We start from the raw sequence: 26,179 nt of genomic DNA, 5'->3' as shown, positions 1-26,179 counted from the left end.
CAAACTTTGATAAAACATTAAATAAATCCATAATATTTTTCCGCCATTTTGATTCACAATTATCGATCTAATACACATATGTATCAACCGCTTGTTTTACCGTAACACCGAAAAGTGGATTTGGCCATGTAGTTCCGCCGGTTCTAAAATGGATCTAGTTGACGCTACCATACGAGAAAGTGTCATGAAAAACGGCGGCGTGATCTCATTCCGTTGATAAAACAGAATTCCTCTAATTTAAAAAAAAAAAAAAAAAAAAAAACGTCACTTATAGCAATCAATTGCTCTTCTCCTATTGCAGATTGACAATTTTAATTTGTCAAGTTTTTGCTTTTACGCAATAAGACATTTTCGATTAAATGTATTTTCATAATAATCTAAGTATCATTTTACCTTTACCCTAGTGAGGACGCTAGTGCACACAGAGCAACATAGAGTTTAGAGTTTTTCACGCTGTATAAACCAGTGCAAATTTCCATAAATTTCCGCAAGAAATTATTGGTCTTCAATAATATCTCATCTATAAAGCCGTCTATAATTCTTTGTATACATCTCCTAATATATTGTCATATATATATTTTATATATTAAGTTAATAATTATTAGAATGTTTATTGCTTTTTATTAACATGGAAGTTGCTAATAACATCGATACCATTGACGAAAGGTAAATATATATAATTTTTAATTCTCTCAGAAACAGAATTTATGTCTGTTACAAGTTTTTTTTTTTTTATTATAAATAAGTTCTCGCTTTTTTTCTTGACAAAACACTTGACAAAATACTTGTATTACAGTGCAGATGAAAATACAATGAATGACGAAGCTATTGGTGTTGTTTTGGAAGAGGCAGAAATAGTGGACTGTGATGCTGAAGTAGAGGCTGACGATGAGAATGTACAATATCATTTGTATGCAATAAACAGAGGTGACAATACAGTAGCATATAAAGTTATGCAAGTCAGCAACAATCACAGAGAGAACAGTGAGGTTTCGATAGCCACCTCTGTAAACAATACTGTACAGGTTGTGGCCTCTCCATTAAATGGACAGTTCTACGTGCTCAGCAATGGCAATGATGTTGTAACATCGGAGTCTGCAAGAGCTGCCACACCACGTGTAACTAAACTGCAGATAGAAGGGTCTCAGAATATTATCGCAAACGTAAAAAAAGTAAATTGTTTTATATTATTGTATAGCAGTTTATATTATTGTTATTTTTCTATTCAAAAAATTAAATTTATATTATATTTATAGAGAGATGAAAGGCGAAGAGTAACACACAATGAAGTTGAAAGACGCAGAAGGGATAAAATCAACAACTGGATTTCTAAATTAGGGAAGCTTTTGGCAGATTGTGATCAAAATGTCAATAAAGAGGGAGATGCAAAAGCGAATTTTGAACCACAAGTATGATATTTGCAAATTTTTAAATTATTGTATCAACCATTTGATAAAAATAAGTTTTCTATTATTTTTTATAATCTGTTTATAGAGCAAAGGAGGTATACTAGCTCGAGCTTGTGAGTACATTACAGAATTAAGAGAAACTCAAGAAAAATTATCCCAGAGTATGGATGAAAATGCACAGTTGATAGAAGAAGCTAAGACTCTTCGACAAGTTGTAAGTCAATTAAAAGATGAAAATTCAAAATTAAAAGTCCAAATTTCAAAACAGGGCAATGCATTTATACTTGGTTCTTAGATTAGGATTAACATCGGACAGAGCAAAACCGTTTTATTAGTGTTATCTTTTGTCAGTATAAATATATCTTTTTTTTTTATCACATTATACGAAAAAATAATAAGAAAGAAAACATGAATAAAGTGTAATAGTTACAAAATGTTTATTTACATATATATGTGTAGCTTAGGATATATATATATATATATATATATATATATATATATATATATATATATATACATATATATATATATATATATATCCTGTGTGTATGTATTTTATATATATATATATATACACACACACATACACATACACACATATATTCATAATTGCAAAATAATGACAATCATATAACGTTCTACTGTACATATCATAAACAATAATTATTTATAACACGAACAATTTGTTTCGCAATAACAATTCATCAGCGAAATCATTAAATTAGAGAGATATACAAATATACAAAACGATATCGGTTGAATCAACAATTAACTATACGCGAACGTCAGATATATTGCTTAATAGTAAAGTTCACTTAATTGCTACAAAAAACGTGTTAAAGTTATTTTTTCTAATGAATAGATCTATGTTATTTACATTTGCAAAATACATTTATATATATATGTACAGAAAACAGCGATACATATGATATCTCTGTGCCTTTTTTCTTAGATCATTAGTATAGTTAGAGATTTCGCTACAAAAAAAACTGAACTTCGCTTTTCCCTTGTCATCAGGGTATGTATGTCGTATGGTTATCGATATCAAATCTCAGGGAAAATATACGTTTATATAAACACGTTATGTGTACGTAACAGCTTAAATTATCATAACAATAACGCTTAGTACAATACTTATTGCTTCAAAGAGCATTTCCTAAAGTTTTGTGCAGATTTTGCCTGACGATTTCCAAAAGTAACAATTTCTAATGGGGATAGATAGTATCCTCCAAAATATAAATTAATCAATCATGTAAAATATGTAATTCAATTGCCAATATATGGGAGCTTGTGAGTGCGAGGTACGAACTTTCACGTATTTCGATTACTTCTGTCGTGAAATCGCAAGTATAGTTCTCATGAGTGTGGAAAGTTGTGCTTAATCGTGCATTATTCGATATCGCGCCCGAAGATAACGCAAACGCCATTGAAAGATGCTTGTAAAACAATTTAAAAGTTTCTTGAACATCCAAGAAATGTTTTTTGTAGACTTTCATGTTGTTCGGGATATCGTCACTATTTATCCTTCCTATAACGAGTTACATCTGTTTCTTATACTTACGTTGGCCATTATTAAAGCAGTTCAAGTGTATAATAGGAATACTTATAAGAAAAATCACATGCAAGAACCAATAAGTAGTCTTTCCTATAAAAATAACTCTGAAATGAGTTGGGTCCAGCAACAAATTGCGTCTCTCCTAAATCTAAACATCAACAGGCTAATGATCTCTCTGTACAATAGGAATCTTGATCCATTCATTTTATCATTATATTGTCCTCATCGTATATAGTAAATTACGCGTTGTCTCGAGAAACAAGTAAAAATATATCTTTCTGTATGTTACACAAAACATAAATATCTCTTCTCGCCCAGAATTGTGCCACACATTCGCCCACACAAATAGAGAAAATCTAGAGTCCGATCTATCTCATATTTATAGCATCTCTTTTTCTATTAAAGATCGGGTCAAATAATTCTAACGAACGAAGACGTATTTCTTTAAACTTATTGGCAGTGTTAGAAACTTTCAGGATCCGTGATTAAATTGTTGAAATTGGTAGATCGAACATTTTGCCAAGAGACTGCATACATATATGCATATCATTATAACACAGAAATTCTTCTATTGGGCTAACTGATACTCTTTTCTATACAAGAGTAGAAAAACTTGAAAGATCTTCTCTCGGTTATCATTTTTTCCTTCTTTTCTTGCCTTTTTAGAAGCTCGCGGCTTCGTATCGCAGTCGAATAAGGAGGCGTGATATACGTGAATATTTAATCTAATCGCATTTTTTTGCATCTGTATAATACTGTTGTTATGTTGTTTTGCGGAAACAAAATTTTTTCTCTTTTTTTCGCTCTTGTTTCATCTTTTCGTCTCTTTTTTCTATTTCCCGCCGATCGTAACTCCGTACAAACTACTATGAGTATTATAATTATGATGTGAAATAACGAACATTATTTAGGCAGTAAGTTACCTTGTATAGCTCGCTGAAGATTTCTTCTAAGAAATACATCTACATTTTCGTTGAGAGAAAAGTGATGTGCGGAATCGGCGAATCAAAATTTTTTGCAAAACTAATCAACACGGATTTTTCTGATTGAACTTGCTAACACCTGCACAGAATTGAATATAATATTATGCTGAGCTTTCTCGTTGCATCTCTCTTATATAAAATTGATCGACAACATTTTCGAAATAATCAAATGATATTAACAAAGTTTATGTGACGAATTCAACTTAGAAATTTCTTAATCGATCCCGTCGCATTTCTCTCTCAAGATTACAACCGGTTTCCTTCTGAAGAAGCATCTCGGTCGTCAGTCTTTCGATTATAATAAAAAATACAGCCATTTGATACGTACCATCCATAGCCGCTCGATCCAAAAAGCGATTGCGCGTGTAACAATACATATCTATTATGGTTCATCGGCGTTTATTATCAATTCGCGATGTAAAGAGTGACTAGTACTTTCTCTTTAGTACCTTAAAAGCCCGCTATTGACTTTATATATTCACTATTTACTTCTCTATTTCTTTAATCTATCCGCGTGTCTGCTATTATTAACGATAGTTTCTAATATTAAGCATCTACAAAATCGATTATATACCTCCCTCTCGGCTTGTAACGAACTCTTTCTTCTCGGAAACGTCTTTCTAGATAATGGTTCTCGAACTGAAGATTGACAATGTCACATCGAGAACAATATCATATGAAAAATGATCGAACATTGGTTTCACAGACCTGACATAGTTAGGGAATCACTCATTTAGACATTCCTGATTCCCAGATTATAGACATAATGAATGATTTTCGTTAATTTATCGTGTTACATTAATCCATTCGCAAGTATCTAATTTGGATAATGATACTATCTGTTTGATAGAGAAGCAGGATTGGAAAGTAACACGTTATTTGTAACGCTTTTACCGTTACAGTTACTTTTTTTGGTAACAAATTTTGTTTGTAACGGAAAAAGTAATCTCGTTAACGAATGACGAATTTAATAGTTACTTTTTTCGGATTTACTCGGTATAATTTTCATATAAAGGAACATATTGATTTTATATTTAAAAAAATTGTATGTAAAACTTGTATTATATATAAATAAAAAAAAAAAAAAAACGAAAATTGTAATGACTCGTTACTTTTTGAGTAACGGTAACGAGTTACATTTTAAAATTGGTAACGAATAACGGTAAGGAGTTACTTTTATAAAATGACTTCTCCAACCCTGTAGAGAAATACCTGTTTTCGTGAGAGAGGCAGTGAATGAAAGATCGTTGATGTTTTTCGTGCTTTTGGATCGTCGTGCAGCTCTCTATAGGCTATGATCATGGAATCAATGGCGATTGCTTTTCCTACTTGAGAAGAAAAGATGTATTTTTTTTTGTAGGACAAAATTTTCGCTTTTGAATTATCTAAATACCTTCGTGCCGTACATTTGACAAGACGCTGTTCGTCCTCGGTGCTACTAAATTCTAGCGATTAAAACATGGATCGTTCATCGACCCACGGAGAATAGTACGATTCAATCTATCGCGAAATGAATACAATATTGCCTTGATTAAAGTATCGATTGATAACGAAGATCTCTTTTTGAACGACTGCTCGAAAAAGTTTCTAAACAACCGATATTGAAGGATATCTCATGCCAAAATTTCGATAGGATGATACAGCGCCGTTAGTCGCAGTTTTACAGGTCAATATACGGTACGAAGGTAGGCCTCTCTCAAGACGGTTGAAGCCGCGTGCTTTTTTTGCTGCTACCGAATGTGAACCAGGTGCCGACCTTCCTTCCTAGCGAGTTGGTGGTTCCTTGTCCGATCATAGTCGGCATTTCGTACGTTGATTCCCTTTTATATGTCTTATCTGCAATCATTATTATCAATTTAATATCAATTTAATAAAAATCAAGTAAATTAAAATTAAATTAGCTTTAATATAAAGCGAAGAAACAGTTTAGGATCAGATTCTCTTTTATGAATTAGCTGAACAGACGCAATAAGTATACATATGCACGTAGCAAGCTTACTGCGAGGTTTGATCGGCGGCCTATTTTGCTGCCTATTAGCGGCTAGCCTGGCGAGTTGTCGGGCTGCCGCTGGAAATTCTAATCCGTCGTTTCTATCCTGAGCTACTAGTCTTCGTTCTTCGGTCATCGCCGTCAGCCACCGTCGTTTCTCCTCCGCTGTACGGCAACAAAAAAGCAACCACTTGTCCCGGACACAACTATATACTTTTAAACAGTGCCTCACTGTCACCCCCGATTGAAGATCTACGAATAAAATTGATCGCTGATCTTTATTACGAATTGCAATCAGTATCATATTAGCAATTCTTATAACTCTCAATTATTTGGTAACATCACTTGCTATAATATAAAAGAAAATTTTCGAAAACTACATTAATTTGCTGTCATTTTTATCGTATAAGAAACATTTTTCAATAGTTAAAGTTAAATGCCATTTTAATAGTTTGTTACCTTTTCCATCAGGTACATCGATGACCTCACTGGTATCGAGATAGATGCGACCTTTGTAGACGTAAGTATTGCGCTTAAGAATGTCTTTCTTGCAATAGACCAATTGATGATCAAAGAGGAATAGCGTGATATTATTCGTCCACATGCCAGTCTTCACTCTCATCGCCTCACCTTGATAAATCAGTTGCGATGAAACTTCTATGAGATCCTCACCCTGTGATCGATTATCGTCGATATTAAACGTGCATTTCAATAATTGCTTTAACAAAAGATTCGCACTTATTAACGTTACCGAGATGATCCGAAACGCAGGCGAATTTCAAAGATAGTTTTATCTCTATAATCTCGAGGAGTAACGCACCTCCCAACCTTCTACGCGCATTTGCCACGCGGCCAATTTCTCCAAACTCTCCATCCGCCTTTTTCTCTCGTTGATGAGTACTGCAACGTCTCTCATTGCTTCCAAGGCCTCCTGAATCTTGTGATAATCTGGATGATCGGTTTTCGTATACTTCAGTAGTTCCGCCAATTGAAGGGGGTATTTGCATATTCGTTGGACGGGCGTCAATAGATATCCGTCCAAGGGGATCTCTATGAGGCCTCGCATTAGCCGACAAGCTTCGAAGAATTTGCTATATCGATTGTGCTGGTAGAGTTCCTGTAGAGTCGCTGTCGCCATCGGATGACTGTTACAGTATTCGGAATACATGCGAAAACCCGCTCTCTAAAAAAATCATAACGACATGCTTGCGTCTCGTTCTTTAAATTTATTTAAATGCTCGAGAATTCGAAACGTACGTGAAATCGTAGAAAGTGATTTCTTTAACATTTCGAACATTTTTTTTTATCAATTTTCAAAAAAGTCAAAATGCAAAAACTTAAAAATATATTGTTAGCGAAGTTAATTATTAGTGAAGAAAAAGAAAAAAGTAAATTCAATAATGCTACTGACATGATTGAGAAAGCATTCGCCGACGCAGCTTTTGTGCGGCGCGTTCCAGTCGATACAAGCCTCGAGATCTTTCAGAAACTCAGACTGAAAGTCCAAGAGCTCCTCGAGGTTGATGAAGATCGTCTCAATCTGCTCTTCGGTAAACATGTCCGTGCGCCTGCGACATTCCGCGATATAGCCTTCGGCTACATCACGCAGGACCTTGACGAAGTCGCGCTCAGTCTGGACGAGTTCGCGGACCACGCTGGTTCTCACTTGCTCGTTTGACAGCAAGGAAACGCTCGTACGTCTTCTCAGCTGAGTGCCCGAGGATCCTCCTGAGGCTATCGCGGCTAAACAATCTTCTACCGTATCCTCTTGACTTACTCGCAGCTGCGGACATATTTATTTTAGTCAAATTCTTATTATATTATTTAATCAATCATAAATAAAAAATTAAAATAATGTAAAAGGCAGAAAAATAAATAATATATAAAGAGATAAAGAGATATAATAGAAAAAAATGGAAATAGAAATAATTTATGATATTATACTAATTTAGGATTATACTCTAGAAATAAAAGGCGCGTAGCGGACATAATTGATTAAATCAAACAAATTCTCATTCAAAAATATTCACCCTGACAAAAGCGGCCGGAAACCAGCCATGCTCTCCTCTGCAGCTGCCCCACCACCAATCTTTGTCCAACGTATCAAGGACGTCGATAACATCTCCCGCGCGAAAAGCTAATTCCTCCGGCTCCATCGCCACGTGGTCCCAAACAGCCTCGGCCAAGATGACGATCTCCTCATCCATCGTCTGCTCGAATGATTTCTTCTTATCCGTCAAGGAAGCGATCGAGGATTCGGAGTCGGACATCATCTCGTCGTCGGATGTGCCGGCTCTTCCATCCTGCTCGTCCTCGGATAGCACATTGCCACCGGGCAATCTCGCACCTATTTTTTTTTTTTTTTTTTTTTTTTTTTAATAGAAAATTTCATTATAATCAAGATGAAAAAAAAAATATATATATATATATATAAATCTATCAATGTTATAGTGCAAAGCACACAAATCGGCCCAATCGAATGTTGATCCAATTTTCGAACTTACAAGTAAAAAGAAAAATAATAATTAATTGTTATATATGATTATGTTACGTTTTTGAGAGACATACATATTCCAAAATTCTCTCCCTAAAATGACAGATGTCAAAGATTTGGCTTTTTTAAAGGAATGTCTTCCCGCCTGTCTTTTAATTCTTACAAAAATTTTATTCGAATACGATAATTGATAAATAATTGATATGCAGTGCAGAAAATATCCTGTAACATAAACGATATTCCGCTGGATTTTCGCTTGTCAGCATTCCTCTGGAAGTTATTGCGACAACAAGCACGTGATCTCCGGCCAAAAACCGTCCACCGTGCAGACGTGAGCGAGAAAAGAATGAAACAGTTTTCATGAGATTTCTCGAGAGATGGTAATCGAGTTCGTCGGAGTACCTCCTAAAAATTTAGTTAATCTCGGATATACGCGAATTGATCGCACCAATGAGATACGATGCCTCTCTCGAAAACGAGAATGCGGAGTGCTGTTCTTACGAGGTTCTCTCCGGCAAACTCGTTCTTTACTACTCGTAAAACAGAAGCGTTTTCACACGAAGCAACGTTTTCACAAGGACACGGAAATCATCAGTACGATAATTATACAAGGATATTTCTATTTCTTACTCTCGCAAATTCTTTCTTTTTCTCTTACAAGGGTGCATTCGACGATAACACAGTGTGAATGTCTGAACAATGTCTTTACAGGGGAATGCATGCTCTGAATACTCTTCAAGGTGATATCTAGAGAGAAATCGGAGATCTCTGTAGTACCCTGTATACTAGACGTCATTATAAAAGGTTTTCTACTGGCGTATATAAAATCTGTCTACCCAGCAAATGTTAAACATTGATCTAATGATTTCGATTATCGCATGAAATTACTTTATCGAGACAAAAGAATATAAAAAATTGACAAAGATTATTTAGCATTTCCATCATTATTTAAAATTTTCTTTTTATTCGATTTTTTTACATTACACACGTTACATTATGTTGATTAAATTTATATGTATATATATATTGTATAGTGACAATCTAAAGATTTGCGGAATTAATTTACAAGTAGACAAATACAATATTTTCGAGAATATGACAACAACTGCTGATTCAAAACGCGAGAAACGTACGATTTGGTTGTTCTCCAAACGCCTCAATAAGAGAATGGTTTACGCATGTGCTTGGTAGGCAAAACAAAAGGAACGTGATCTACGTTAAAGAGTTCAAAGTCTATCTTTGAATTAAGAGAATAATATAATGATGTGAAAGCACACACACTCACCTGTAGTTTTGGTGCGCATTAGCGGCGAGAGCTGATTGATTCCCAGTGGCTGGCTAAGCGAGCGTCTCAGATTTGTCCGAGAACTCCTCCCTTTCGCGTTACTGGAGCGCAGGAAGAAAAGAAAACATTAATTCGATATTAATTCGCTTCTATTACCGCGTTAACGTGCGGCATCGGACGAAAAGGTTAACAAAAGCGTGTATTCAGGTATTAAGCATATCGGTACAACATTCAGCAACAAATTACAGTAGGTAGGTTTAATATGTATATATTGGGTGATATGTATATATTGTGATTGCATAAGTTCGTGCCCGATTTAAATATAAACTTCAATAGATTATATTTTAGAGATAACACTTTTATTAATCAATTATATAGTCTCCATTCTTTTCTACAATGGTTTTCCAACGATCTATAAGCTTGTCGATTCCATTTTTGAAGAAAGAACTTGGTTTTTCTTGAAAAAAGTTTGTAAGGTGGTTTTCGACAGCTTCCTCGGAATTGAGATTCTTGCCATTTAAACTATTCTGCAAAGACCGGAACAGATAAAAATCTGAAGGCGCAATATCTGGAGAATATGGCGGGTGCTGCAGAATTTCCCATTGCAACTCCTGCAGTTTTCGCAGCGTCTGTTGAGCGACGTGTGGCCTAGCATTGTCGTGGTGGAAGATGACGCCTTTTCGATTGGCCAAAATCGGACGTTTTTCTCGAATAGCTGCAGCGAGTCTAGTTAGTTGCTCACAGTACTTGTCCGCCGTGATTGTTTCGCCGCGTCGGAGCAGCTCAAAGTAAATAATTCGCTTGCGATCCCACCAAACACAGCAACACCTTCATCGGATGCAAGCCAGCCTTTGCTACGGGTTCTGCTCCTTCAGCTGCTGTTTTCCATGTCCTCTTTCGCTGTACGTTTTTGTAGAGAATCCACTTTTCATTGACTGTTACCATTCGATCTAAAAAAGGCTCTTTTTTGTTACGCTCGAGAAGAGAAAGAGCCACAATCATGCGGTTTAGCTTATTCCTTTCGGTCAGGAGATGCGGCACCCACGTATCAAGCTTGGAAATGTATCCAAGCTTTTTTAAATGACGAAAAGCGGTTGAATTATCGATGTTCAGCCTCTCAGCAATATCCTCAGTTGTAATCCTTGGGTTTCTTTCCACTAAGGCATGCACAATGTCATCATCAATGCCAGAAGGCCGTCCAGAGCGGGGTTGATCCTCCATGTTGAAATCACCATTTCGAAATCTGCCAAACCACTTTTTGACTATTCGGAGAGCAGGAGCGCGGTTCAAATAAACGCTTTGAATATTTTTTTGTGCAATCCCAACACTGACGCCTTTCCGAAATTCATATAGCATTACATGCCACAAATGCACCTTTTCGTTCTCCATTTTTAATGATTTCTCTTATGCACAAATGGACTTATCTGAACAATATCTGACGCTAAATTGATATAAGATAACGTCATCTATTCGGTGTAAGCAACAATTACCACACGAAAACAATAGAACTCCGCCATGCAGCAACTTAATGCCATCTATGAAAATCGGGCACGAACTTATGCAATCATCCAATAGATATATATGTGCATATATATATATATATGTATATATAGTACAACATGACAGGGTATATATACGTATGTTACGCGTGGCAGATCAACTTTTTACTGGAGGAAAGATTACGAGAGAAGGTGGTTTGTTATAATACCCATCTACCTACCACTAGTCTCCCTCGATTTACTGGAAAGGTTCGAGAACAAAGAGTTTCAGTTTTCCCAAGTTGTCAGTTACTTTTCAGGGGGTTGTCGATATAAGTGTCGCGTTTGTGAGAGGAAGTCAAAAATTGTTACTGATTCGAAAATAAAAAAAGCAGCGAGCGCGTCAGGCTAAAGAAAATTCGGCCGTGCGGCTAAAGAGAGCGAAGTTAATAAGCGTTTGATATGTCTCTTTATTTTTTTTTCTTTTTTTTTCTTTTATTGCCTCTTTATTGCGACACTGCTAGCTTGTCACATTTGCAGTGATAGCTCATGTTTGTCTCGATTCTGGAAACCCAAAGAAACGTCGTACGGATTTTTTATAAATAGCATAAATTTAAACAATTTTAATACATGTAGCTTTAAAAATGATTTAAAAAGTTCTTAAAGTTTTCCTAATAGAATTCGATTAATTGTTCAATCTCTCATTAGTGAAAATTGCTTCGAGAGTATTTCGATCCTTTATCACTACAAATTTCTTCTATTAAATTTATATTGCCTTATTAAAAGTTTTCGTGTGAAATACTAACAAAAATATATCTCGAGGATCCAAACGCAACGATTATCTAGGTTTCCCCCAGCCGTCATAAGGGGCCGTAAGTAGTTCGCAGATGGCGATGGTTTAATGAGGCGTACGCGACAAGGGTTGCTTGAACATTAAACGCATTTGCGGTAATTGAACGTACCTTTTGAGCGTAACGATATCATGGGAAGAGTGCCTCGGGCTGAGCCTGGGCGGCCTCGTCTTGATCGGCGACGGAGTCGACAGCATCCTACGATAATTGTGAACGTATCCCGATCTGGTATCCCATTGGAGCAGCCTCTGGCCTCCTAAATCGCTGTTCGTACGACGTACATGATTGTGTCGCGATGCGCGGCTTTGCAGATCCGCCTGGAACAATCGCGCAGATTCTCTTAGAGATTGCGAGCCACGCGCTCGATTCGTTGATCAATTAATTTGTCGCTGCAATGCGCAGATTAAGCGAATTTCTTATTCTTTCTGCAGTATTTGATGAGTATAACAACATATTCATGCATTATCAGCAACAAAATAATAAGAAATTAAAAGTTTGGTACGTTTAATTTCACATGTATATCACAAGCGTACTGGATGTTTTTATTTAGTTTTTGTCCAAGTAACATGGGATTGGATGGGTATTGGATTAATAAAATTATCTTTTCTAAAATAAATTTCTAATTTTCTAATTTATATTTTTAATTTGTATTTAGATTTTATATAATCTTTTAATTCTATAATTTATAATTAATTTCAAATATTATTTCTCAAATTCAATAATTGTAAGAATTAATTTTTGTGCAAAATGCGATTGATTAATAATACACTAAAACAATATTTGAATGTGCACAAAATGAAGCAAATTGCTCAGATCGAATATAACCGACATTAGGAATTAAATCAACGACTGCGCGAGTTGCTCTATATCAACTAATGATGAGCGCGTTTCCTTCTCTGGTATCCTGGCGCTTGTGATATAAAAACGGCTATCACAGAACGGCGTGAGCGAATCTCTTTGCGAACGTGGTCAAACCGTATACAAAGATGACTAATGCTGTCGTACAGAGGAAACAGTTACAATCATAAATCCGATAAGCGTCGTGTGATTATCATATTTCTATTAAGGAGACATATCCGTTTGAAAGCTCGAAAAATGAGTACATTTTTTAGATTTTTTGCAGCGACTTGATAAAAATTTTTCATTTTTGTACGATATTAATACAATATTATTAAATACTTAAATAAAAATTTTCAATTAAAAAAAAAAATTTCTTTTCAAAGTTATGGGAATATTTGTAGAGCTCCTGTAAATTTTAGATGGCTGCACGGTGTGCATGAAAACGTTCCTTTATCATATCCGAAATTAAAAATACAAGTGTTTTTTTATTAAACATATTAATAGGTATCTGCGTTTTTTCAAAATTGAAAAAAAATAAAAATATGGCGTCATATTGAAAAAAAGTTCCGTTTTTTTCAAACGGATATGCCCCCTTAATAATTAATGTATTGTAAATCATCGCTTATATTCGAGAGAAACTAGACAATAAATTAAAAAATAAAATAAAATATCTTGCCACTGAAATTGACGAGAGATGGATTAAAAAAAGAAATAGGATAAAAATTTTCATGCAAGGGACTGATCGTGTCTTTACACGAGCTGGAGCATTTTCTCGTACGTGATTATTGCCACTATAAGCCGTTAAATTGTGTTAGCTACAATGAGACAAGGAAAAGAATAAAATTTACCTTGAACTTGTCAATCAGTATCTGGTTGATGAGCTCGGACTGGGGCCGCGATTTATCGGCAACTCGCCTGCGAAGGGCTGGAGGGCTGTCGGTGTCATCGGGAACATCGTCCGTATCATGGGACTCGGAGCTGTCACCACCCCCCATCATTCCACCGCCACTGCCACCAGTCAACGCTCCACCAGATACCATCTACGTCATTTGTGTGTGCGAAATGTTTGCGATATTTATTCCCTTCATACGTTAGAATTTCCTTCATTGAGTCGAACAGCACGAAAGAGCCACGAAAGATATCAATCGTTTAAATCGTTCAAAAAATATTTAGAGGACATTTGAAAGAGAGAGATTAAGATATCTTTTTAAATCTCTAAGATTTATTCTGCACGCCAAAAATAATCTTAATCTCTGAACGTTCGAATGTTTCTTTTCGAGCTTTCGCGTTATTTGAAGAAATGCAGGAAATTTGCGTCCTTCTTCTCACCTCGATTTGTATTCCGCTGTCTCCACTGTTGCATTTTGCATTTCGGGCGGCCTTGTTACCTTTTTTCCTCTCTTTGCTACTCCTCCAGACGAGTGGGCCAAACCTAAATATATTCGTTTAAGTTCTAGTCAAGCTTCTCTCAAGACGAATTTTATTAGAATATTGTACTTGTCGTATCGTTGCATTAAATATGTGTAACTCAATTCGATAATTTATACTTATATAATCGAAGTTGAATAAAATCGATTTAACCTTATTTGATATTCGGGGGATGTTTGGGAAAATGAAGAATCTTTTTTCCATAATATCAGATATAGCTTCATAAAAAGTCAAACTATTAATATTTCAATCCGTCATTTAATTAGTTATTAAAATTAATTAGTTATTAAAAAAAAGATTGACAGAGAAAGTTTTGCGGTAGTTCCTTGTGAAATAAACATTTCACGAGAAATTGATCTCAGTAGAAATAATACGAATATGATCCTGTTGTTTTTCTTTATGATAATCTTGCATTAAACTGTATGAGACCAGCTCTTGCCGGAAATTATGTGCGCTTCTATAACAACACGATATCCTTAGGATCTAAATTTAAAATCATGTTCGACATGTTAAAAAGAGCGAGGGACGCGATACGAACCGGAATTTCTGGTCATTGCTAGAGTCGTCTTTGTGCTGGTTGTTTTGCTCGGAGGAGGTTACAGGAGGTGTCTCCGTGCCCTCCTCCTCATCCAAGGGTCCCCCCGAGCCGTCATTGTCCTCCGCGAGACATTCCTCGTTGCTCTCCTTACTGCCCTTCTTGTGGAACCTCAACGAGAAACTCTTACGGAATTTCTGCAACACGCTCTCTTGCTGGCTCTGTGCGCGATGCGCAGTATTCTGACTTCCGCCGGTGGGCACATTGGCGACATTCAGGACGGAAGACGGCTCTTGTAGTCTGGTATGGCTGACCAGAGGAATCGTGGCCTCGGCCAAGGGATGCTCGGTCGTCACGTGGCCTCTCCTTGCCCCATCGTCCTCTTCGTCGCCGGACCACTGTCGGCTGCAAGCAGAATTTTCGATATCTTTGTTTTATTCATTTTTCAATAAAATAAGTCAAATGAGAGGAAAATCGGCGGGAGTTCAGTTTTCATAGTAAGAAATTTTCAATCTTTCATATCTGGAATTGATACTGGAATTATCGAGTTCATTCCCGTTCTTGTCTAACTTTGTCGATTCGTTTTAATCCTCATAAGAGTCATCGGGAATTAAAAAAGAGAATGAATTTCTTATATATAATGAATTAATGCTGAACGTTTGAAATTAAAGCGGATTTAAATTATAATCCGATAAATTATAGACTCGATTCTGAAACGTAAAGTTAAAATATCTTTCGCGTTTTAGCATATATATAGAAAAAGTATAAAAAGTGATGAGAGGATGCAAATTTTTACATTATATAAAAAAAGATTCGATTTTGATTTAGATGTCCAATTTCATAGAAATAAATTCCCGTCGATCCATCTCCGATTTTAGATTTTTTTATTCGAGACCGACCGATGGTCCCCGGTAAAAATTGATAGGAGACAGCTTCGCGAACCACCTCCCATGTTCTCGCGTCGCGAGATAAAGCGACTCGCATAAAAATTCAACGTCGTTTCTCACTGCGCGGAAGGCACGACGAAGATGCGGGATCGATAAATCACGAACGTGCACGGTGGAAAGTGCAACGGGAATGCGTGCGCGATCGTGGTTGACAAAGTGACTATCCGAAAGCGAACAGCGTATCGTTGGCGTATGCGAAAGAGGAAACCGGTCGAAATATTTCGCAAACATTTTACGAATGAAGTTGCGTTAGCGTTTCTTTTTCGTGAAATTACCAGCGCGGCAATTTTATTTCCTGCGACGTCGGGACATTGTCTTCCGCGCCAACAAGTGTACAAATTACATCGTTCTAGCGTTAAATATATAAATATATTTTTCGTAACATGATCATCCTCCCGTGGTGCAGTGTTTCGGTGCAATTAATATAGTAAAATTGTGCGCGAATATACTTGTTTATAATAGGCAGCGAAGAAATATTTAATGATGTTAATTACGCACGATTGTTACGAGGAAAGTTGTTGTGTTTCCTACGAGGAAAGTATTTTCATTGTATTAATTATTATAGCGTAGGTATTTTAATAATCTACGCTAGAGGCGCAATTGCTATTAATATCACAACGTTAATGAAGTACTGTGTTAATGAATTATTATATACAGGATGTCCCATTTTAAAGGACCCACTCAAATATCTCAGAAACACTGCGTTAAATCGAAAAATGTTTCAAACAAAAGTTGTGTGGCTTCAAGGGGGCCATAAGATGGTGACAATGATTTGACCTTGGAAAATCATTTGAAGGTCATGTGAAGATCAACTTTAAAATCTTGAATGGAAACCCCCATTTTTTATTTAGTATTCTTGTAGCTTGTCTCGAGAGCTTTCCAAAACACTATAATAAAGTATTTTTTTATTAAATACTTTTTGAGTTATTTTATATTTTAATCTGACATCTTTTGATATAAAAAATTAAATATCTCATAAAATAGTTAGTTTTTGATAATCTTACCGTAATACTTTTATGTACAGAATAATGATACAAATCAATTAGTATAAAAAAATAATAGTTTTTAAAAAAATTATTTACGATGTATTTTTTTAAACAATTATTTGGTTTTTTTTTTGCACTAATTGATTTGTCTCATTATTCTGTACATAAAAGTATTACGGTAAGATTATCGAAAACTAAATATTTTATGAGATATTTTATTTTTTATATCCAAATATGTCAGATTAAAATATAAAATAACTCAAAAAGTACTTAATGAAAAAATACTTTATTATAGTGTTTTGGAAAGCTCTCGATGTCAGCTACAAGAATACTAATTAAAAAATGGGGGTTTCCATTTAAGATTTTAAAGTTGACCTTCGCATGACCTTCAAATGATTTTCCAAGATCAAACCATTGTCACCATCTTATGGCCCCGTTGAAGCCACACAACTTTTGTTTGAAACATTTTTCGATTTAACGCAGTGTTTTTGAGATATTTGAGTGGGTCCTTTAAAATGGGACACCCTGTATAACGTCCCACGAACTGCCTAAAAATGATATTTAAGGAAAATTTAATGTTCAATTTATCAACAAATCTGTTGTTGGGATTAAAATTAAAAATTCCAAAATTAGAAATTTCATGTATACGGTATCCCAGTTTTTTAAGAGGATTCTTTTAAGTAAACTTTATTGGGTGACTTTTCCTTAACGGAGATGTCGAGAAAAATTATATTCTCACATTTCATTTTTTCAATTTTCGATATATATTATATATATCTTTTAATTTCTAAATTAAAATTTAAAACATAAAATCTACTCTTTAACATTATCTAAAAAATGTAATTTTTCTACTAAAGTTTATGATTGGCCGAAAATCTTTTATATATTTAATTTGTAAAAATGTAAATTATTTAAAAATTACAAGTGCCTTGAAACTTTCATCGCTAAATATTTAACATCTTAAATGTTTGCCAAAAATTTATAATGGCAGATATATGTCTCATAATTCTGCGTCTAACAGTTAAGATGATTGAAGATATTTCCAAATTATACAAAGGAAAGTCTTACGATGATCTAAATACAACTATTTAGTGAAGCAATTGTGTGTGTCACAATGGACGGACGTGTAATCGTCTGAGTCAGTTTAATCGGAATCACGCACCACATCATGTAGGATATTTGTCACAGACGATTGCTTTCCTCCCGTGCCAATCCTTTATCCTTTCTTGTCTGCGAGCGTAATCCCCCGCACGTAAAGCCGCATCCTGCACTCACCGATGTCACTTTCTATTGCATCGCAGTCACGACTCATGTCATATTATCGTAAAAGCCACTTTGATATAAACCAAATCTCAAAACGTTCTAAAATTTAATCGATTTCAATAACGTAAAGGTACGTGCGATTGAATCGTTTGCGAAAAAAGAGAATACAGTGCGCAATCCCGACAACAATATAAATTTCAAAATCAACACGCGATAATTTCTCGAAACCAAAAAAAAAAAAAAAAAAAAAAAAAATCTTTTTGTGTCAAAAGTAACGATACTAAATGGAAATAAAAATCATTTGTCTGCGTACGATTTTGCGCGAGACTCAATGAAAACACTTTTGAAAAAAAAGCATCTGGCAACCGCTTGAAAGCGAGACATATACAGGAAATGCAGTGGCCAACGTTCCATCGGCGACTGACATGAGCTCTCGGTGCACGAGGGATCCATGACCGTGTGTGTGCGGGCGTACACGATCCGTGAGCTCTTCTAGGAATAGATTTCGGAGAGTCGATTGCATCGGGTCGCATCAGGTATAAAGCGAGGGATGCACGATCTCTTATACCCCGCGCCTCCCACCCTCTCTCCCCTCTCTCTCTTTTTCTCTTTTTTTTTTCTCTTCTTCTTTCTTTCGGCGGCGTTCACAAAAGGCACCATTTATCCGTGTAGTGACAGAGGATCTACCTTTCGTCCTTTTCTTAATCGGTAGGACGCCAACGAAGCGTTCGGAAAACGCAGCGTTTGATGTCTATACGTATATAAGAATGTTTAAATTGCGTGAGGTCTCTGAGAAAATTGGGAAAATCGATTCTGCACTAAATATCCTGACATTTTGACACATAATTCTGATATTATCGACGTCACCTAAAAAAACAATTTCATAATAGATGCGGAAATATGGTATATACGGTTCCTTAGGAAATTGATGAAATGTCACAACAGTTTATAATTTTTATATTTTTTATTAAAAGGATACAAGTTATATTTTAAAAATAATATATAATTATTGAATAATTTTCTAAATTCTTCGGAACACTTGATCAATTTCTCGAGTCTGTAAAATGTACTATGCAATTCGTTTAGAAATATTTGTTTAATCTTTCACATATCATACTATTTCACTTCTCTGACACGAGAGAGAGAAAGAAACATTTAATATTAATATACTGAAAGAAACTGAAGTAGTTGTACGTTCCGAGTGGAGTTTATTACATAGCGTTACAAGGGAGTAACGCGAATTAATCAACTTCGGCATGATGGCGAAAGATTACGAGAGGCGCGGGAAAGTATCTCTTGAATTTATTCCTTATCAAAGAGCTAGCTATTCTTAGCGGCGCAGTAAAAGAAGCGATTCTTCACCGAGAGGAAAGAAGTGGTTGGGTAAAAAGCCAAGAAAGGGCGTTTTCTATACAGGTTTATAATTAGAGTGTCCTACGGTTACGCATATGTGTGGGCCCGTATAAAGATGTCAATGCACCCCAGGTAGGTCATCCGAAATAAGGAAAAAACACTCTTCCCTCGGTAAACATCTCTCTTTCTGCGACAGGTACATACGACGAGGAGATCGGTAGATTGCGGTAAAAAACGCGAAAAACGCGGCACTCTTTCTGGATCACAGACAACCTTTGACGTGGTCTACCTTTGTCCTCTATCAGCAGGACCTTTTTTAATCATTTTTCGTTCTGGGGAAGATCTTTCTCTGACAGTCCCGTTTCATTCTGTAGGAAAATACACCTTTGCGGCGATAACGAGAGAAATGTAATCGCGCGAACAATTGACGCGATGAAATTGCAAAACGCTTTGTGTTTTCAATTTACTCCGAAGAAACGACGTTTTCAATGTACATCTTCTAATTATCTCTTGCTGTGACATCGATCTCGTTTTAGTTTTTACACCTTGCCATGCGCAATGTTTTTAATATTTTGATACGTTTCTGGACTTCATCGTGTTTTTTCCTTTTTTTTTTCAATTTGCAGCTTCTGTTCGTTATTGCAATTTTAGCATTTTCGTCGTGGGTGAAACTGACATCCAATAAACGATTTTGAAGCGTGCTCTTTTCTCGACAAGCCAATAAAATGGTGTCATCGATTTTTTTGCTGTATGCACGATCTTTAATAGACTTTCGCTGCTTCTTCTCGTCAAATATTTGGCAAGGTGTTTCTGAAGATAGACTTCGAGTTTATTCGCCAGATACTTTTTATGAAAATCAAAACGTAAATCAAGATCGCAAGGATCAAGTTAGAGTCACTTAAATCTCGCGTGATATTGTATAAATATTTACATGAAATATAAATTATATTTGCAGGTTATTAAATTCTTTATATAATAAGTAAAGTAAATATTAACGAATAAAACACCCAATTTACATATATTTAATATCGAGTCATTTATCCAATTGAATTTTAATCTATTATGATTAGCATAACTTGTTAATTATATTAAAATGTGCCGATATTAGAAACAATAAATGGTTTGTTTTTTTCTGTATATGCAACATAATAATACTTAAACAGAAAAAAAATCATTACTGCAATGAATTTGCAAAGCAGATGAAATCATTAATTTATTTCACTATATAACATAATATCAATATCTCATTTCGAGAAAGAAAGAGAGAAAAAGAAAGTTCGAACGCATATTAAAAAGTCTTAATGTGTACATAGCTATCCTGACAACTTTGAAGAATTTCTCGATGTTTCAAGTACGCTCTCTCCTACAATAAATTATTTCATTTCTTTCATGAACTTTTTCAATTTTTTATTCATATAATTCGACTCGCATATTTGCACGCACGCATACAGAGAAAATTTTTTCAGGCGAATAAATTCACAGCTTTGGCAAGAATATCATTATTGTCTACATCACGTATCCGGAATATCGGTCCACGCGATACAATCAACTGCCGCGTTCAATGCGAGGGTTGATTATTTATGTCGCTTGTAGGTCCAATTTCAACAGAATCGTACAATATATTAAGTGCGAACAAAGTGGATAGATTTCATAAGCCGGCTATGAAGGCAGCAGTATTTATGGGCAGGAGCAAAAGCGGAAACATGTATCGGCAGAATAGCTGCAACATATCATCGTGTCGAGGGAGATCGGAATGAAAATTCTCACTGCCACCTTTGTCATGACCACCCTTCGTGTCGCTCTTTTTGAACTCTTTTTGAGAAAACACGGTTTCCCAAGAGGGCACAAGGTGGGAGGTTGCCACCCACGCAACAGTTTTACGTGCATATTTTTACGTTTCTGCGTCAGAAGGATTTTATGTACGTATAATGTAAGTTGAGATGATCTTTTTTAAGTCGGTGTAATTTTTGCGATACGATGTTTAGGTTCACCGAAATCTTCCGATCATGAGAGAAATTAAAGGGATTATGATAAATACATTAGAAATCTACGCAATAATATGAATACTGACATACTTTTAATAACGATTTAAAAATTGAGCCGAATTCTTTAATGTATGAATATTAATTTATATCGAGAATGAAGTATTTTATTCTATTATTTAATTTACAAAAAGGAATGCATTCGAATTACAGATTTTATAGGATAACATCGCGATAAATATTGGGTGATTGCATAAGTTCGTGCCCGATTTAAATATAAACTTCAATAGATTATATTTTAGAGATAACACTTTTATTAATGAATTTTATAGTCTCCATTCTTTTCTACAATGGTTTTCCAACGATCTATAAGCTTGTCGATTCCATTTTTGAAGAAAGAACTTGGTTTTTCTTGAAAAAAGTTTGTAAGGTGGTTTTCGACAGCTTCCTCGGAATTGAGATTCTTGCCATTTAAACTATTCTGCAAAGATCGGAACAGATAAAAATCTGAAGGCGCAATATCTGGAGAATATGGCGGGTGCTGCAGAATTTCCCATTGCAACTCCTACAGTTTTCGCAGCGTCTGTTGAGCGACGTGTGGCCTAACATTGTCGTGGTGGAAGATGACGCCTTTTCGATTGGCCAAAATGGGACGTTTTTCTCGAATAGCTGCAGCGAGTCTAGTTAGTTGCTCACAGTACTTGTCCGCCGTGATTGTTTCGCCGCGTCGGAGCAGCTCAAAGTAAACAATTCCCTTGCAATCCCACCAAATACACAGCAACACCTTCATCGGATGCAAGCCAGCCTTTGCTACGAGTTCTGCTCCTTCAGCTGCTGTTTTCCATGTCCTCTTTCGCTGTACGTTTTTGTAGAGAATCCACTTTTCATTGACTGTTACCATTCGATCTAAAAAAGGCTCTTTTTTGTTACGCTCGAGAAGAGAAAGAGCCACAGTCATGTGGTTTAGCTTATTCCTTTCGGTCAGGAGATGCGGCATCCACGTATCAAGCTTGGAAATGTATCCAAGCTTTTTTAAATGACGAAAAGCGGTTGAATCATCGATGTTCAGCCTCTCAGCAATATCCTCAGTTGTAATCCTTGGGTTTCTTTCCACTAAGGCATGCACAATGTCATCATCAATGCCAGAAGGCCGTCCAGAGCGGGGTTGATCCTCCATGTTGAAATCACCATTTCGAAATCTGCCAAACCTCTTTTTGACTATTCGGAGAGCAGGAGCGCGGTCCAAATAAACGCTTTGAATATTTTTTTGTGCAATCCCAACACTCACGCCTTTCCGAAATTCATATAGCATTACATGCCGGAAATGCACCTTTTCGTTCTCCATTTTTAATGATTTCTCTTATGCACAAATGGACTTATCTGAACAATATCTGACGCTAAATTGACATAAGACAACATCATCTATTCGGTGTAAGCAACAATTACCACACGAAAACAATAGAACTCCGCCATGCAGCAACTTAATGCCATCTATGAAAATCGGGCACGAACTTATGCAATCATCCAATAATTCATGAATAATAATGCTAAGTCAGTTTATGATACACACTTACCTATCATGATTTCTATCTAGAAGTGCCGGGGTGCTGGACGCTTTGATCCGCCGTTGAGCTTTGTTAAGACCGGGAATTCGCCTCCTCTCTCTTCCGGCATGGCCACTCGTTCTGTAGTCGTGCAGAGGCTGCAATAAGATATTAACAAATCGAATAGCAATTGATGAAATATTAGATGATCATTCAGATAATTTCCGAACAATATAATTCATTTATCGATAAGATATTTGCCTGTTCCACCTTTCCCTTGTCTATAGTTTATACCAATAGACTGACAAGGGGGTCATATTTATTTTCAGATGCAAGATGAGGTTCGTATAGGAAGCATGCTTAGGAGTATCATATACTGGTAGTGATAATTGATAACCCGAGAAAGCTGCGTATATATCTTTCCCACGATTCGACTAGGCACGCACTAGAATGTGCTTGATCATTCGTACCTTTATATTAGAATCGATATCGAGGATGCTTTGATCGTGTCGCTCAATATTCAATATTGCTAAACTTCGTTATATGTAGCTCACCAGGCAATTGGTTTTATTTAAGATCGGCGATTCGTTTTATCGTTGTATTAATTTTCTTAACGCTGTTGATTTTCGTCGTTAATAAATCGTAAATAACAGAATTTTTATTTATTTGTAACTCTTTTATTTAGGAAATGAAGAATGATTATTTATAGAAATGCAAGCGATAACAAAACACGATACATAAAATGTTTAATAATAAATTTATTTAACAAATTAAGTGTGTGATATTTTTTGCCAAAAAAAGCTCTCTGAAACAATTACTTCTTTATTTACATATTAAATGCCTAAATGCGTACGAATGATAATTAATGATAGCTATAATAATTGTTCTAATAGTTCTTTTCAGCTATAATTTATTGATCTATTCACATTATCGATTCAATGCGCGGATCGCTGCAAATTATACTTTATTCAGGCGATAATCAATGAAAGGCATTGATTTCGTGTTGGTTTCTATTCGGTCTTTTATGTGTGCTCTTACGCTAGACGGAAAATGAAAGGGATGCAAACGCTATCGTGCCACCAAGCTTGATTATATCTCTGCAACTGTCTCGCCACTGTGCGCGACGTTTTATTAATTAAGATTCCCATGCGGTGAGAAAGCGATGCATAATAATATATAAGATGTTTATATATATATATATATATATATATATATATATATATATATACAGGGTGTCCCATTTTAAAGGACCCACTCAAATATCTCAGAAACACTGCGTTAAATCGAAAAATGTTTTAAACAAAAGTTGTGTGGTTTCAAGGGGGCTATAAGATGGTGACAATGATTTGACCTTGGAAAATCATTTGAAGGTCATGTGAAGGTCAACTTTAAAATCTTAAATGGAAACCCCCATTTTTTATTTAGTATTCTTGTAGCTGACATCGAGAGCTTTCCAAAACACTGTAATAAAGTATTTTTTCATTAAGTACTTTTTGAGTTATTTTATATTTTAATCTGACATGTTTTGATATAAAAAATAAAATATTTCGTAAAATATTCAGTTTTCGATAATTTTACCGTAATACTTCTATGTACAGAATAATAAAACAAATTAATTATTGCCAAAAAAACAAATAATTGTTTAAAAAAATACATTGCAAATAATTTTCTTAAAAACAATTTTTTTTATACTAATTGATTTGTCTCATTAATCTGTACATAGAAGTATTACGGTAAGATTATCGAAAACTAAATATTTTACGAGATATTTAATTTTTTATATCAAAATAGGTCAGATTAAAATATAAAATAATTCAAAAAGTACTTAATAAAAAAATACTTTATTATAGTGTTTTGGAAAGCTCTCGATGTCAGCTACAAGAATACTAAATAAAAAATGGGGGTTTCCATTTAAGATTTTAAAGTTGACCTTCGCATGATCTTCAAATGATTTTCCAAGGTCAAATCATTGTCACCATCTTATGGCCCCCTTGAAACCACACAACTTTTGTTTGAAACATTTTCGATTTCACGCAGTGTTTCTGAGATATTTAAGTGGGTCCTTTAACATGGGACACCCTGTATATGAATAAATTTGTATTCCCGCGGCTTGCAATCGTTAACATGTATTCTTTAAACATCGCGTTATAATCGCGTTTAATTTAAACCGGATTATAGAAATTTGAATATCGAGCTTTGTTAAACGCTCTTTATCTCAATAGAAATTTCGTTTAATATTTACATACTCCCAAAAACTCGAAAATCTGTCGTTAATTATGATCTCGATCTGCTTCTTGCTACGTGAAAATTCGCGCTAATTTTATCAAGGAATCTGTTCATCAGAGAGAAATTATTTTTCAAGCTTTTCCGCGGATTATCCTGGATAAATGTCTAAGCGCGTTCAACCTACAATAATCAAGGCTCGCGATCGCCTTTGTTCGTACGAATATTTCGCGCATATCATTGTTAAAAGTGTGCAAAGCGCATAGCGAGACTTCTCGCTTCGAAACGTCCGTTTCCTTTCGGTTACGCTAACTCACACCGTAAACGGATAGCGTCAGTACGACACGACACATCGCGACGGACGTTAATAACGAATTGACGCACACTGTCGCCACTGCGGATGATACATGCAGGTTGTTGGCAGCCAGTCGCATGCAGCAGGCGTGGCGTGCAGCGCAGAGAATACATCTCTACGCATGCATCCACGGCCGAGATGTCATCCGCAACGCGGTCCATTATTCATGGTGTGGCCGATCGATGATCAGTTTCGCGTAATTATCGATTGGAAATTCGTGACAAGCTCGAATATATTCGTCGCATATTTAAATTATAGCTTCGTCGGCTAATGTATCTCAGCTTCCTGACGCGACGTCGGAGATTCTAAGGGAAGCTGGCCGGAGCGCATGACGAATGAATCGCATTAGCGTAATGTATATCAACCCGTAATTCTGGGAAAACAGGTAAATGGGTTCTTATATAATGCCGTAATTGAGTATATCGAATGCACCAAGCTGTTACCATCGAGAACAGTCTCTTCAGGAATATGTTACGAAAATTACAAATCCCGCCGATAAAGAACAGGGGTAGATGGATTCTTATATAATTCCGTAATCGGATATATCAAATGGATATATCAAACTGTTATCGTCAAGAACAGCTTTTTAAAAATATGTCACGTAAAGAAAAAAATTCAATCGGTGAAAAATGAAGATATACGTTCAAGTTGAGAATTAATGGATTCTTAACGTACTGT

General features: G+C 35.6%; 2 protein-coding genes across 5 annotated transcripts; one reads left to right on the top strand and one right to left on the bottom strand.

Moving 5' to 3' along the window:
* Positions 1–272: 272 nt before the first annotated feature.
* On the top strand, positions 273–23,321 carry LOC138937623 (upstream stimulatory factor 2). Of its 3 annotated transcripts, none has more exons than XM_070304071.1 (5): positions 273–666; positions 797–1,172; positions 1,257–1,409; positions 1,495–1,623; positions 23,253–23,321. In XM_070304071.1, exons 1-5 carry the CDS (start codon positions 629–631, stop codon positions 23,304–23,306), a joined length of 750 nt encoding a protein of 249 aa, XP_070160172.1. In that variant the 5' UTR covers positions 273–628; the 3' UTR covers positions 23,307–23,321. The 3 variants fall into 3 exon arrangements, with proteins under 3 accessions (XP_070160172.1, XP_070160173.1, XP_070160171.1); XM_070304072.1 differs by lacking the exon at positions 23,253–23,321 and adding an exon at positions 6,409–7,774 and having other exon boundaries at positions 274–666; XM_070304070.1 differs by lacking the exon at positions 23,253–23,321 and having other exon boundaries at positions 274–666; positions 1,495–1,831.
* On the bottom strand, positions 1,992–23,075 carry LOC138937617 (rho guanine nucleotide exchange factor 4-like). Of its 2 annotated transcripts, none has more exons than XM_070304063.1 (12): positions 22,954–23,075; positions 14,852–15,253; positions 14,215–14,317; positions 13,734–13,925; positions 12,157–12,362; positions 9,717–9,817; positions 7,968–8,284; positions 7,349–7,720; positions 6,758–7,120; positions 6,397–6,610; positions 5,947–6,189; positions 1,992–5,783 (listed from the first exon to the last, which is right to left on the bottom strand). In XM_070304063.1, the coding sequence occupies exons 4-12, from the start codon at positions 13,923–13,925 to the stop codon at positions 5,644–5,646; spliced, it is 2,148 nt and encodes a 715-aa protein (XP_070160164.1). In that variant the 5' UTR covers positions 14,215–14,317; positions 14,852–15,253; positions 22,954–23,075; the 3' UTR covers positions 1,992–5,643. The 2 variants fall into 2 exon arrangements, with proteins under 2 accessions (XP_070160164.1, XP_070160165.1); XM_070304064.1 differs by having other exon boundaries at positions 5,947–6,102.
* Positions 23,322–26,179: the final 2,858 nt, after the last annotated feature.

The sequence above is a fragment of the Polyergus mexicanus genome, unplaced genomic scaffold, assembly GCF_030449975.1.
Source record: "Polyergus mexicanus isolate NDT 795.1 unplaced genomic scaffold, iyPolMexi1.0 SCAF_11, whole genome shotgun sequence".
NCBI classification, from domain to species: Eukaryota; Metazoa; Arthropoda; class Insecta; order Hymenoptera; family Formicidae; genus Polyergus; species Polyergus mexicanus.
Note: the sequence above shows the minus strand (reverse complement) of the source record. Positions and strands in the feature narration are given on the sequence as shown.

Coding starts and splice junctions, on each gene's coding strand:
- LOC138937623 (XM_070304070.1), top strand. CDS start 629: ATGGAAGTTGCTAATAACATCGATACCATTGACGAAAG. Junction 667..796: donor ATCGATACCATTGACGAAAG/GTAAATATATAT, acceptor CTTGTATTACAG/TGCAGATGAAAATACAATGA. Junction 1,173..1,256: donor TTATCGCAAACGTAAAAAAA/GTAAATTGTTTT, acceptor TTATATTTATAG/AGAGATGAAAGGCGAAGAGT.
- LOC138937617 (XM_070304063.1), bottom strand. CDS start 13,925: ATGGTATCTGGTGGAGCGTTGACTGGTGGCAGTGGCGGTGGAATGATG. Junction 7,721..7,967: donor TTCCGGCCGCTTTTGTCAGG/GTGAATATTTTT, acceptor ATATGTCCGCAG/CTGCGAGTAAGTCAAGAGGA. Junction 7,121..7,348: donor GCGAATGCTTTCTCAATCAT/GTCAGTAGCATT, acceptor TGATTTTTTTAG/AGAGCGGGTTTTCGCATGTA.